A 12,796-nucleotide genomic window follows, 5' to 3' on the forward strand; every position below is an offset into this window, starting at 1 on the left:
AGCTCCACAAATGGGAAAAATAATGTTTCCAAAATGGCGACACAAAACGTGATCGCACTGGACAGCAGAATCATGTCCCAAGGTCATTTTTACCATACATTGACCACAGTAAGAGCAAACCCCCAAAAAACAATGGTTGAATTACATAATTCTTCACCATTTCACCTCACTTATATTTTTTTCCCGTTTTTCAGGACATTATACGGTACAGTGAACAGTGTCAACCCTCCGTCAGGCGCAATAGATCTGACAGGCACACAGTAATTAGTTTCACTTCTCTCTCCTTGCCCACTTATCAGAAAACCCCACCCCTCCTAGTTATCTCCTGACTCTACAGGCTCTGTGAAACCTGATATCACAGTGACTCAGCAGACCTTCTAGTGAGCAGATATCAACACTTTGGCTTCTCAGGCACATTGTGCCTGATTTCAACACAAATTAAAAGGTTAGTATTTTCTTTTTTTATTCATCACGATTGTGTATTTAGCTTGTTTTATGAAGGATTAATGCTAAGTTAGTGTACATAAGTACTGTTTTCTTAGACAAAAGGAGCGTGGCTTCTAAGGCACATTGCGCCCTAACACATACTCTTTCTCTCTTGCTTCAGATTTTCTGCTGCAATGGCCAGAAAACAGTATGATTCATCTAAACCCCTTCATTTAGAAGAAATGAAGATTTTTTTGTTAGAAGATGATGAGGAAGAACCAGCAGTAACTGAGGATTTAGAGGAATCTAGTGACATTTCATCTGAAGATGAGGTAGCAGAATGTAACACTGATTCTGGAACAGAGCAGGATGGTGATGACACTGATACAGAGGAAACAGACACAGATCTAGCTTATTATTTGGGCAAAGATAAAAATACAAAGTGGAACAAAAAGGCACCCAAGAACAAACAGCGCAGAGAATCCCACAATATTATTACACACCTTCCTGGAGTTATTGGAAGTGCTAGAAAAGCTAAAACTGCAGTGGAATGTTGGAGTAATCTAATTACAGATAGCATGTTGGAAACTATTGTTCGGTTCACTAACCAGTATATTGACACAATCAAAGAGCAATTCTCCAGAGAGAGGGACATCAAAAACACTGATGTGATTGAACTCAAGGCATTTATTGGCTTGTTATACCTAGCTGGTGCTTTCAGAGCAAATAGGCAAAGTTTGGAGGAGCTGTGGGGGACAGACGGTGATGGCATCGAAAAATTCAGCCTTGTGATGAATCTGAAACGATTCAAAGTCCTGATCCGTTGCCTCCGTTTCGATGATCGAAGTACCCGGACAGAACGAAAAGGTTATGACCGGCTTGCACCAATTCGGGACATATTTCAACAATTTATTTTGAATTGTCAAAAAAGCTATTGCCCGGGGCAAAACCTCACTATTGATGAGATGCTTCCAGGTTTCCGTGGAAGATGTGGTTTTCGGCAATATATACCATCAAAGCCAAACAAATATGGAATTAAAATTTTTGCCATGGTTGATGCAAGGATGATGTACACTATGAACATGGAAGTTTATTGTGGAAGACAGCCACCAGGTCCTTTCAATGTGAGCAACAAGCCTAGTGATGTGGTAAAGAGAATTGCTGAGCCAATGTTTGGATCTGGTCGAAATATCACTGCTGACAACTGGTTTACTGACTTTGATCTGATTGATTTTTTAAAAACGAAAAAGCTGTCATATGTGGGAACTGTTAGAAAAAACAAAAGGCAGTTGCCGCCAGATTTTCTATATACAAAAGGCAAACAACAGTATAGCACTATGTTTGGGTTCAGTAATGGAAAGATTTTAGTTTCTTACATCCCACGCGAGAGGAAAAATGTGATTTTGGTCTCTTCATTACATAATGATTACACCATTGATCCAGAGTCTGGGGAGCTAAGGAAACCAGAAATCATAACTTTTTATAATTTGACCAAAAGCGGCGTTGACACTGCTGACCAAATGTGTGGCAATTTCAATGTAAGTCGAAATACCAAACGCTGGCCGATGGTAATCTTCTTTACAATGCTGAATGTGGGTGGCATCAACTCACAAGTAATTTACCTCGGTAATGAACTTAAACAAATGCGCAGAAGAATGTACCTAAAACAATTGGCTAATGAACTGGTGAGTGGAGAGCTAAGCCTAAGAAGTACAAAGACGGTTGGAATGCTCCTTGCCCTGCAACACGGTTGAAGAGATATCGTCCCAAGGACGTTCCAGAACAAACACCGACTCTACCACCTTCTAAAAGACGCAGTTGTACTACCTGCTCATTTGTATCTGGTTTCAGAAGGCTTTCTAAATATGACTGCAAAATATGTAAAGAATCAATCTGCCTTTCCCATGCAACTTTCGTCTGCCAGCCTTGCTTTTCTAAGTGTACCTGTGCTGCTTCTGCTGCAATTGAAACCACTGAAGATGAGTAGAAAATAATTAAGTAACATCTAAGTGCAATATCCTTTAAGTTTTTTTCCATAATTTTATATTTAAGCAATAGTTAAGTAAAGATAACTGGAGCCTATTTGGCGGTACTACCGAAAAGTGGTACTTTTAGTTTTAATAAGTTTATGGTTAATAAATGTTTTTTTTTTGCATCTGATTTGGTGTAATCTCTTTTAATACATTCCTATGAAGGTCACTGACTACTTCTATAGTCCTGAAATTGAAATATGTAGCTACTATAGGTGGTTTTCTGACCTGTGCTTGTCAGGCACATTGCGCATGAACTGAGGAGAATCTATATTGCGCCTGACGGAGGGTTAAAAATTACAACTCGTCCTGCAAAAAACAAGCCAGTGACGTCCACAGGTAGTAAAATAGTTATGGTTTTTGGAAGGAAAAAAACGAAAGCGCTGAAAAAATAATTGTCTGGCATCGATGGCTGTATGATTTTGGACATAAATTGCAACTGCACGTAGTTGGGCAGAAAACTGCGCTGGACAGTATGGCGCGTTCACTGTGTAAGACCGCGGCTCATGGACGTGTACTGCATGCGATGATTGCACCAGTCGCACAGTTTCACATGCACTTTGTCACATACTTTGTGTTTGAAATATTACTGAAGACAGAGTAAAGTAAAATGACGGCTTCTGTCAGGAGCTAAGATTTACACTGACATCCGCCATGTTTATTGAGGGCAAACGTCTTTGCCATCTTCTATTATATATTTATTTCTTAAACTAAATATGTATAAAACAGGCTACACGCCTCTTCCTTGTTATTAGACTGTGGAGAGCGCTGCAGTCCTGATTCTTCTTTCGGTAAAACGAGCTCTTTTCCCAAAACAAAAATGGCGTCTTCTCTTCTTTGTATGTCGTTGTCGTAGTAACCAGGAAGCGAATGTAGCAGCAGGACTGTGACGCGAAAATATCGCGCTGTCGCCTGTGAGTGATGTAGGAGCCGGTGAGCTGAGCTGTACTGCGGCCATGGAGGCTTCTGTGACAGCGCTGAGTGTCCTGCTGGCTGTGACTGTGCGCTGGGCCGTGTCCTTGTACCCGTACTCAGGTAATGCTAATAATACCGAGGTAATACTGAGGTAATGGTCATACTCAGGTAATGGCAATACTGAGGTAATACTAAGGTAATGCTGATAATACCGAGGTAATACTGATACTGAGGTAATGCTAATAATACCGAGGTAATACTGAGGTAATGCGGTCATACTGAGGTAATGGCAATACTGAGGTAATGCTGATACTGAGGTAATGCTAATAATACCGAGGTAATACTGATACTGAGGTAATGCTAATAATACCGAGGTAATACTGAGGTAATGCGGTCATACTGAGGTAATGGCAATACTGAGGTAATGCTAATAATACCGAGGTAATACTGAGGTAATGCGGTCATACTGAGGTAATGGCAATACTGAGGTAATGGCAATACTGAGGTAATGCTGATACTGAGGTAATGCTGATACTGAGGTAATGCTGATACTGAGGTAATGCTAATAATACCGAGGTAATACTGAGGTAATGGTCATACTAAGGTAATGGCAATACTGAGGTAATGTTAATACTGAGGTAATGGTCATAGTGAGGTAATGCTAATAATACCAAGGTAATGGTCATTCCGAGGTAATACTGAGGTAATGGTAACGCTGTGGTAAAGGTAATGCTGAGATAACGGTCATACTGAGGTAATGCTAATACTGAGGTAATGGTCATGCTGAGGTAATGGTCATGCTGAGGTAATGGTCATGCTGAGGTAATGGTCATGCTGAGGTAATGGTCATGCTGAGGTAATGGTCATGCTGAGGTAATGGTCATGCTGAGATAACGGTCATACTGAGGTAATGCTAATACTGAGGTAATGGTCATACTGAGGTAATACTGAGGTAATGCTAATACTGAGGTAATGGTCATACTGAGGTAATGGTCATGCTGAGGTAATACTGAGGTAATGCTAATACTGAGGTAATGGTCATACTGAGGTAATGGTCATACTGAGGTAATGGTCATACTGAGCTAATACTGAGGTAATGGTCATACTGAGGTAATGCTAATACTGAGGTAATGGTCATACTGAGCTAATACTGAGGTAATGGTCATGCTGAGGTAATGGTCATACTGAGCTAATACTGAGGTAATGGTCATACTGAGGTAATGCTAATACTGAGGTAATGGTCATGCTGAGGTAATATTGAGGTAATGCTAATACTGAGATAACGGTCATGCTGAGGTAATACTGAGGTAATGGCCGTGCCGAGGTAGTACTGAGGTAATACTCTCCCAGCTCCATCTTATACACGCCTGTATCCTCCAGTATAAACCTCCAGTCCTGCACTGAAGTCCAAGCTGGGATTTTCTCCTGTCATGTAAAGTTTAATCTTTAATCTCTTCCCTCCATACTTTTGCGCTTTCATTTTTTTTTCGTCTTATTTCACTCCACTTCTTCCAAGAGCCACAGTGTCTTGTATGTTGCAGAACAAAATTGTCGTTTTGATTGACGCCGTCCATTTTACTAAATAATAGAACAAAAGTGTGCTGAAATGGTGTAAAAAAAATGCAATTCCACAATTGTTTTGTTTTTACCACGTTCATAGTCAATAATAATAATAATTATTTATTTATATAGCACCATTGGTTCCATGGTGCTGTACATGAGAAGGGGGGTTACATACAAAGTACAGATATCACTTACAGTAAACAAACTAACAATCACAGACTGATACAGAGGGGAGAGAGGACCCTGCCCTTTCGGGCTTACATTCTACAGGATGGTGGGGAAGGAGACAGTAGGTTGGGGGGGTTACAGCAGTCCCGGTGTTGGTTGAGATGATATCTCCGGTAGTGGTGAGGAGGCAGCGGGGGTCATTGCAGGCTGTAGGCTTTCTTGAAGAGGTGGGTTTTTAGGTTCCGTCTGAAGGATCCGAGTGTGGTTGATAGTCGGACATGTTGGGGCAGGGAATTCCAGAGGATGGGGGCTATTCGGGAGAAGTCTTGGAGGCGGTTGGATGAGGAGCGAATAAGTGTGGAGGAGAGGAGGTGGTCTTGGGTGGATTGGAGATTACGTGAGGGAAGAAATCAGGAGATTAGTTCAGAGACATATGGAGGAGACAGGTTATAGATGGCCTTGTAAGTCAGTATTAGTAATTTGAACTGGATTCGCTGAGGGAATGGGAGCCAGTGAAGAGATTTGCAGAGGGGAGAAGTGGAGGAGTAGTGAGGAGAGAGATGAATTAGTCTGGCAGCAGAGTTAAGGATGGACTGGAGAGGTGCGAGGGTGTTAGCAGGGAGGCTACAGAAAAGGATGTTGCAGTAGTCGAGGCAGGAGATGATGAGGGCATGTACAAGCATTTTAGTAGAAATGAGGGTTGAGGAAGGGATGGATTCTGGAAATATTTTTGAGCTGGAGGCGACAGGAGGTGGAGAGAGATTGGATGTGCAGTTTGAAGGACAGGGCAGAGTCAAGGATTACTCCGAGGCAGAGGACCTCCAGTACGGGGGAAAGCGTGATGTCGTCAATTGTTATAGTTAGGTCGGATAAGGAAGATCTGAGAGATGGGGGAAAGATTATCAGTTCATATTTGTCCACATTGAGCTTGAGGAATTAGAGAAATTAGAGAAAAAGATCCATGCACAAAAAAGCGCACACCCATGAGTAAAAATATGTATAGACCATGATACGTAAGAAAGTGTATAAACAATTTTTATTAGTAGACAAAACAAACCACAATAAAATCAATTAAAAAGACAAAACACATCACATAGGCCCCATAAAGCAGCAATATAGCACACCACAATATAATATGGGTGAAACAAGAATTCCCAAGACAAAGTAGTATATATATATATGAATCCTGAATACTTGCAGCAATAGTGCCAATCTGGGCATCCCCAGAAGGCAAAAAAAGAAAGACAGAGCCCTGTATGAGATCAGAATATTTGCATGAGATACCTGTAAAGATGGTGCCCCTATGAAAAGGGAGTACCCCCTAAAATGAAAATAACCTGCATAGAAGAAAGCACCAAGGTAAGGCTTAGGGCTAAAATAGCCAGCAAGTCACCAATCAGGAGAGCACATGTCAGGGCATCGGGGATAGCAAGGCAAATGGGACAGTGGTCCCAGGACCAAAGATGATGTGGGGAGCCCTACGCGTTATCGCTGCTGACTGCAGCTTCGTCAGGGGAAGCTTGAGGAAGCGAGAGAAGAAGGAGGATATGGCTGATAGACACTCCGGGATTCTGGACAGCAGAGAGGTGACGTCTGGGCCAGAGAGGTAGATCTGAGTATCATCGGCATGAAAGTGGTACTGGAATCCATGGGACTTTGAGTTGCCCCAGGCCAAGTGTATAGATTGAGAAGAGTAGGGATCCTAGAACAGAGCCTTGGGGGACTCCAACAGAGAGAGGGTGGGATGAGGAGGTAGTGTGGGAGTGGGAGACGCTGAATGTGCGGTTGGAGAGGTATGAAGAGATCCAGGATAGGGCGAGTTCTTTGATGCCAATGGAGTAGAGGATCTGTAGTAGGAGGCAATGGTCAAACTGTGTCAAAGGCAGAGGACAGGTCTAGGAGGAGTAGTATAGAGTATTGTCCGTTAGCTTTTGCTGTAAGTAGGCTGTCTCAGTGGAATGATGAGGATGGAAACCAGATTGTAGATTGTTAAAGAGCAAGTTCTATGATGGGTGGGAGGAAAGTTCAGCGTGGACGTGCTGCTCCAGGAGTTTAGAAGCGAATGGGAGCAGCGATATTGGTCGATAGCTGGACATAGCGGTTGGATCGAGGGTTGGCTTTTTAAGTATAGATGTGATTGTGGTATGTTTGAAAGCAGAAGGGAAGGTACCAGAAGTTAGTGATAGGTTGAAGAGGTGGGTTAGAGATGGGATAAGAGTGGTGGTGATGTTGGGGAGGAGGTGGGATGGGATAGGGTCAAGTGCACAAGTGGTGAGGTGTGATTTGGAGAGAAGATGAGCAAGCTCCCCTTCAGTGATGTTAAATAGGGAGGTTATGGGGTTTGGGCATTGGGCTGGTGTGCAAAGGGGTTGTGGTGGTTCAGCAATAAAGACTTGCTGTGTTTGGCCAATCTTGTTTTTGAAGTGTGCGGCAAAGTCCTCGGCCGAGATTAGGGAAGTCGGAGGGGGCAGTGGTGGGCGGAGGAGGGATTTAAAAGTATTGAACAACTGTTTGGGGTTGTGGGAAAAGGAAGATACAAGGGATGTAAAGATTTTGAACCCAAAGGTGCAAGGCAAAATTTGGTAACATTAGGTCGCCATATTGAATGTGTCGTCATTAGTGTTGTTAGGCACCCCAAAATAAACATTTGGGGATTGCCCATGTATGGCAGTCAATCCCCACATTTTTTTTGCTGTCTAACAGCTGTGAAACATGCTGGGCAGAGACGCGAGCATGTCATTCGAGCACTTGCGATACTTGGTGCATACACGAGCACCTCAAAGCAACCTCGAGTAGCGAGCACTTGTGCTCAACACTATCTAGTCGTCATATAGTCTTATTTTTTTTTTTTTACTTTTAAAACAACCCTAACAGCAATGAATGAAAGAAGTAATTTATAATTTTTAAGGGGATGACATACTAATTATTGGATTTTGATCACTGTGATGGGGTCTATCACAGTGATCAAAAGGAACCAATACAAAAAATCCCTGTTGTTTCCTGGTGCCGGCCAGCAGATCTCAGCGGGCGCACTGGGCATGCGCCTGCCACTTTTTTTTTTTTTAGGAAGAGTAGGCGGTGGGCCAGGGGATGGCGAAGGTACCAGAGGAAGGGCTTTGGGGTCTCATTTCTCTCTTTTCTGACATTATATCTTGTCAGAAGAGAGAGAAATGATTTTAATAGCTCTTTTTTTTTTTTTTTTTTGTTACGTGTTCGCCGTTTTTCATTGAATAACGGTGATTATGTGATCAGTGACCGGAAAATCCAGCCCTGATCACCTACTCCTGGCCCTGGAGACTCTGGAGATTTTTGGACTCTGGGGGCCCTATACCGTATTCCCGATCACTGTTTTGTACAGAATGAAAATCCAGAGCATAAATTGACTTGTAGCACAGGACAGATAGACAGCGCTGATCAACTTCCAATTCGCAGCACGTGGGTGACATATTGTACACTCGCTTCCCCATTGTTGATTCTGTGATTTACAGCAGATTTTCTACCCGGAAAATTCACTATGCATCAGACCCATGTGGACGATCTCTTGGGGCAAATTCAGAAACTGTGGAATTATTCCACAGTGGATGCACTAGCATTATAGTAGCTTCACACAATGTGTGTTTTTGAAGGTGGAAAAATCTGACAAATTTTTCAGAAGTAGTCCTCTGCAATAAACTGCTTTTTTAATGCATTTGGAAGCTTTTTTTTTTTCTCTTTTCTGTAGAGACTTTTGAAGAGTATGTCTCCTCTCACTGTGTTTGGCAGCTGTTTTACTTTACATTGTCAAGTTTCGAGTAGGAGAAAACTCTCAACAAACTGGCCATATGAACTCAGCAGTGTGGATTTTCCATTGAAGTGAATGAAGTTTTTAATGCAGTTTAAGGAGGATTTGAGAGCAGTTATGTTTAAAATGTTTCATCAAATACCAGAATATGAGCCTAGCGTGTGGATTCTCTAGACTTCACCATTTGCAATGTAGAATACTCTTATTTCCATCTGGCCTTTTCTGCTACTTTTGAAAACCCATCAGACATTTAAGCTTCCATCATGTTACTTTTGCGCTTTTTTTTCTTCATATCTACTCCTATAGATATGCTCTTATTTCTGCTAAATGGGAATGTAAGTCCAAGAATGGGATAGTGCAAGACCTGGATAAGTCCTATCCCACAGCTCAGTGTTTCCTCCACTTGTGGCAGTGCTACATTGTAGCAATCTGTCAGGACAGGAGACATTTAGCACATGATCCAGAAGTAGCAGCGTTCGGATGTAGCATATGTTCGCAGCGTACAGAGCACTGCCATATATTGAACTTTCAATACATTTGCAAGAGAAATTGGTCTGGAAAGACGCGCCGCATGTCAGTCTCCGCAGCTGAGAGGTTTCTTTAAATAATAACAATCTTTATTTTTATATAGCGCTAACAAATTCCGCAGCGCTTTACAGTTTGCACACATTATCATCACTGTCCCGATGGGGCTCACAATCTAAATTCCCTATTCCTTTTTGGAATGTGGGAGGAAACTGGAGTACTCGGAGGAAACCCACGCAAACACGGGTAGAACATACAAACTCCTTGCAGATGTTATCCTTGGTAGGATTCGAACCCAGGACTCCAGCGCTGTAAGGCTGCAGTGCTAACCACTGAGCCACCGTGCTGCCCACTATGCTGTAACATCTGGCCGCTGTGGATTTGACACTACATAAGTACGCAGCGTCAAACCTGCAGCAATTACTGATTGTGTGCACATAACCTTGCGCTTCTGATGTGTGACTGGACATAGTTGTAACAAATCACCATCTGTGGGAAGTACGAGGCGTCAGACTTGTCACATCTGATGGTGGCTTTGCAATCCATACATGTGAATACGGTTTCTATGTTTTTGGCTGCTCAGCGGACAAAAAGTGGCATTAAATTTGCACAAAAAAAGCACAGGCTAATCCCCAATGAATGACAGCACGTGTCCAATTTGCAATACGTTAGGCTAAGTGCACACATACCGGAACTCTCGCGGAAATTACCGCAAGAGTTCCGGAATTCCAGTCCGCGGGAAAATCGCATTTTAAATTCCCGCGATTTTCCCGCGGAAAAACTAGCATTTTGCAAGCGTATTTAGCTTGCAAAATGCTAGCGTTCTCCAAGCGATCTGTAGCATCGCTTGGAGAACTGATTGACAGGTTGGTCACACTCGTCAAACATAGTGTTTGACGAGTGTGACCAACTTTTTACTACTGAGGCTGCCTATGCGGCATCAGTAGTGAAAGATAAAATGTAAAAAAAAATAAAAAATGGTGTTATTCTTACCCTCCGACGTCCCGCGCATCCGTTCCCAGTAATCCTTTGCGAAAATGCCCGCGATGACGTCAGTTCTCGCGGGATCGCGACGTCTCGCGGTTATTCGCAATGACGTCGCGTGAATGACCGCGAGACTTCGCGATCCCGCGAGAACGAACGCCATCGCGGGCATTTTCGCAAAGGAACGGGAGCGTGAAGAGAAGCGGAAAGACTGCGCGGGACGTCGGAGGGTGAGAATAACAATATTTTTTATTTTTAAATTCTATTTTTTACAGGGGTATGGTACCCAAAGCCCGAAGGATAGTCTCCTCTCCTCCGGACCATGGGTACCATCCGCAATTGTTCTGCTTACTTTCCGCATGGTGTGCACAGCCACATGCGGGAAGTAAGCGGAACAATGCATTCCTATGGGTGCGGGATCGCCGCGATTCCGCAAATTAATGAGCATGCTGCGGTTTTTACCGCGAAGCGATTCCGCCGCGGTAAAAACCGCAGCATTAGCACAGCATTGCGGAATCCCATAGGAATGCATGGGATGCTTATTTTTTGCGTTTTCGCGGCAAAATCGCGCGGTTAAAACAGCCGCGGAAACACGAAAAAAACGCCACGTGTGAACTCAGCCTTAGGTTTTTAGATTGCAGATAAAAATTAGTGTTTCTAGTAGACGGCACGAGACGCTTAGTGCCGATGAAATCACTGATTGGCTGCAGCGCTGGCGATGTGACGTCAGTGTTGCGGACAGTAACAGATACTGGGAGCAGGGGTGGAGACTTGTTGGTGGACCTGAGGAGGGTGAATAAAGAACAACTATGTATTTATTTATTTTTGAAACAAACTATTGCTGAGGAACAGCAGGATTTACAAAACTGGAGGAGGAGGGTGCACTGAAATGGAAGGGATGCAGTACTAAATAAGAATTTGTTCCCTTACTTTCAGTGGGGGGTCCCTGTTGTTGAACCCCTTCAAATCCCAAGGTGGTCGTAGCAGCAAAACGTCCTGTGGAAATGAACAAGAACAGTGAACAATAATTTGTTTTTCTCTATCGCCTTATTGGGGGACACAGAAACCATGGGTGTATGCTGCTGCCACTAGGAGGCTAACACTATGCAGAAAAAAAGTTAGCTCCTCCTCCACAGTGTACACCCCTCCGACAGGAAGTAGGATGTTTAGCTTAGTGTCAGTAGGAGGTGGACACGGGTCTTTCATTAGACCCTTATCTACCTCAATGTGCATCGTTCCTTTTCAGGTACAGGAGGGATACAGTGTGAAAGGTCACATCTATACTCCCACAAGAGACTATGAGTACGGCGTGTACTGCCACCCCGTATCCTCTTACGTCTAGCCGGCAGGACCCAGACCCCTAGCACAGAAGCGTGTTTTGGTGAGGCAGACCCGGTCCTGGCCCTTCGTCTCCCACCTACTCGCCCACCAGAGCCTGTTTGTTGGATGAGACGTGACGTCCTGAAACCTTTTTCCGGACGTCGGACACCACAGGGAGAAAAGGTACCATTTTTTCCTAGGAAAGAACTTCGCATAAGAAGATAGGATAAAGAAGAGGAAACCCCTTTTAGTCTTGGCTAGTCCTCACCTCATCTGGCCGCTCTCCTGCCGCACATGTGAAGAGCTTATCTCCTGCCGGCAGATCACTTCAGGCTTCCCCCAGCTCGTACCCTATTCAGCAGAATAGGTGACGGTGGGCAGCAGCCTGCTCTCCTCAGCGCGGGCCTCATGCCCCGCCGCTTCCCCCCGCACCTGACCTTTCCGGTAGGATCCAGGCGATAGCTCTAGGTTTTTCTGGTTTTTCGGGCCTCCACGCCACCCTCCCTTCGTCGGCGGTCTCCTGTGTCTAATCTAGTCCCCGGCTTCAGTCCCCGGCCTAGTCTTTGGTAGCTCCGCCCCCCCCATTCTCTCGTATCTGGCGGGCTTTTTTCCCGCCCGTCTCTCTTCAGCTCCCGGCGCAAACTCCGCCCTATGTCTGGCTCCCTTGCGGCGCACAGTGAAGACCATCGCCGCCATCTTCCTGCTGTAATGATTCCTGCCTGCGGGCAGCGCGGACCTTGTCACCACAAGTCCCTTGCAGTAAAATTTAAGCAACCCCACGCTATCGGCAGGTCCAGAGATGTGGCAGATTATCCTTGGTATTGGCTCCTCTGCTATGTGTTATAGTGATACAGTCTCTCGGGTATTAGATCCTCTAGAGCACAACAGTAATTGGCGTAATAACTTCTCCTGGGCCGTACAATCAATAGTGGCTCTAGCGTTACAGTGCCCAGTTACTCACGTAATGATATTCCGGAGCCTTACAGTCCCTGACGTAATAGTACTCTGCAGTCGTAATAGTACTCTGCAGCCATACAGTCACATAATGGTACTTTGCAGCCACACAGTTACTGACGTATTGATA

At 44.2% G+C, this 12,796-nt stretch overlaps 1 protein-coding gene across 2 annotated transcripts in view; it reads left to right on the plus strand.

Moving 5' to 3' along the window:
- The first annotated feature begins 3,305 nt into the window (after positions 1–3,305).
- The window catches only part of ALG6 (ALG6 alpha-1,3-glucosyltransferase), a 47,707-nt gene continuing 38,216 nt past the window's right edge, over positions 3,306–12,796 (plus strand). The window contains exon 1 of one of the 2 annotated variants that reach the window (XM_073544669.1): positions 3,306–3,491. In XM_073544669.1, the coding sequence (XP_073400770.1) occupies positions 3,413–3,491 (79 nt within the window). In that variant the 5' untranslated portion in view covers positions 3,306–3,412. The remainder of the gene's footprint in view (positions 3,492–12,796) is intronic. The other variant, XM_073544668.1, reaches the window with a different exon arrangement.

The sequence above is a fragment of the Dendrobates tinctorius genome, unplaced genomic scaffold (assembly GCF_039654945.1).
Source record: "Dendrobates tinctorius isolate UK_male_01 unplaced genomic scaffold, ASM3965494v1 ptg000138l, whole genome shotgun sequence".
Taxonomy (NCBI): domain Eukaryota; kingdom Metazoa; phylum Chordata; class Amphibia; order Anura; family Dendrobatidae; genus Dendrobates; species Dendrobates tinctorius.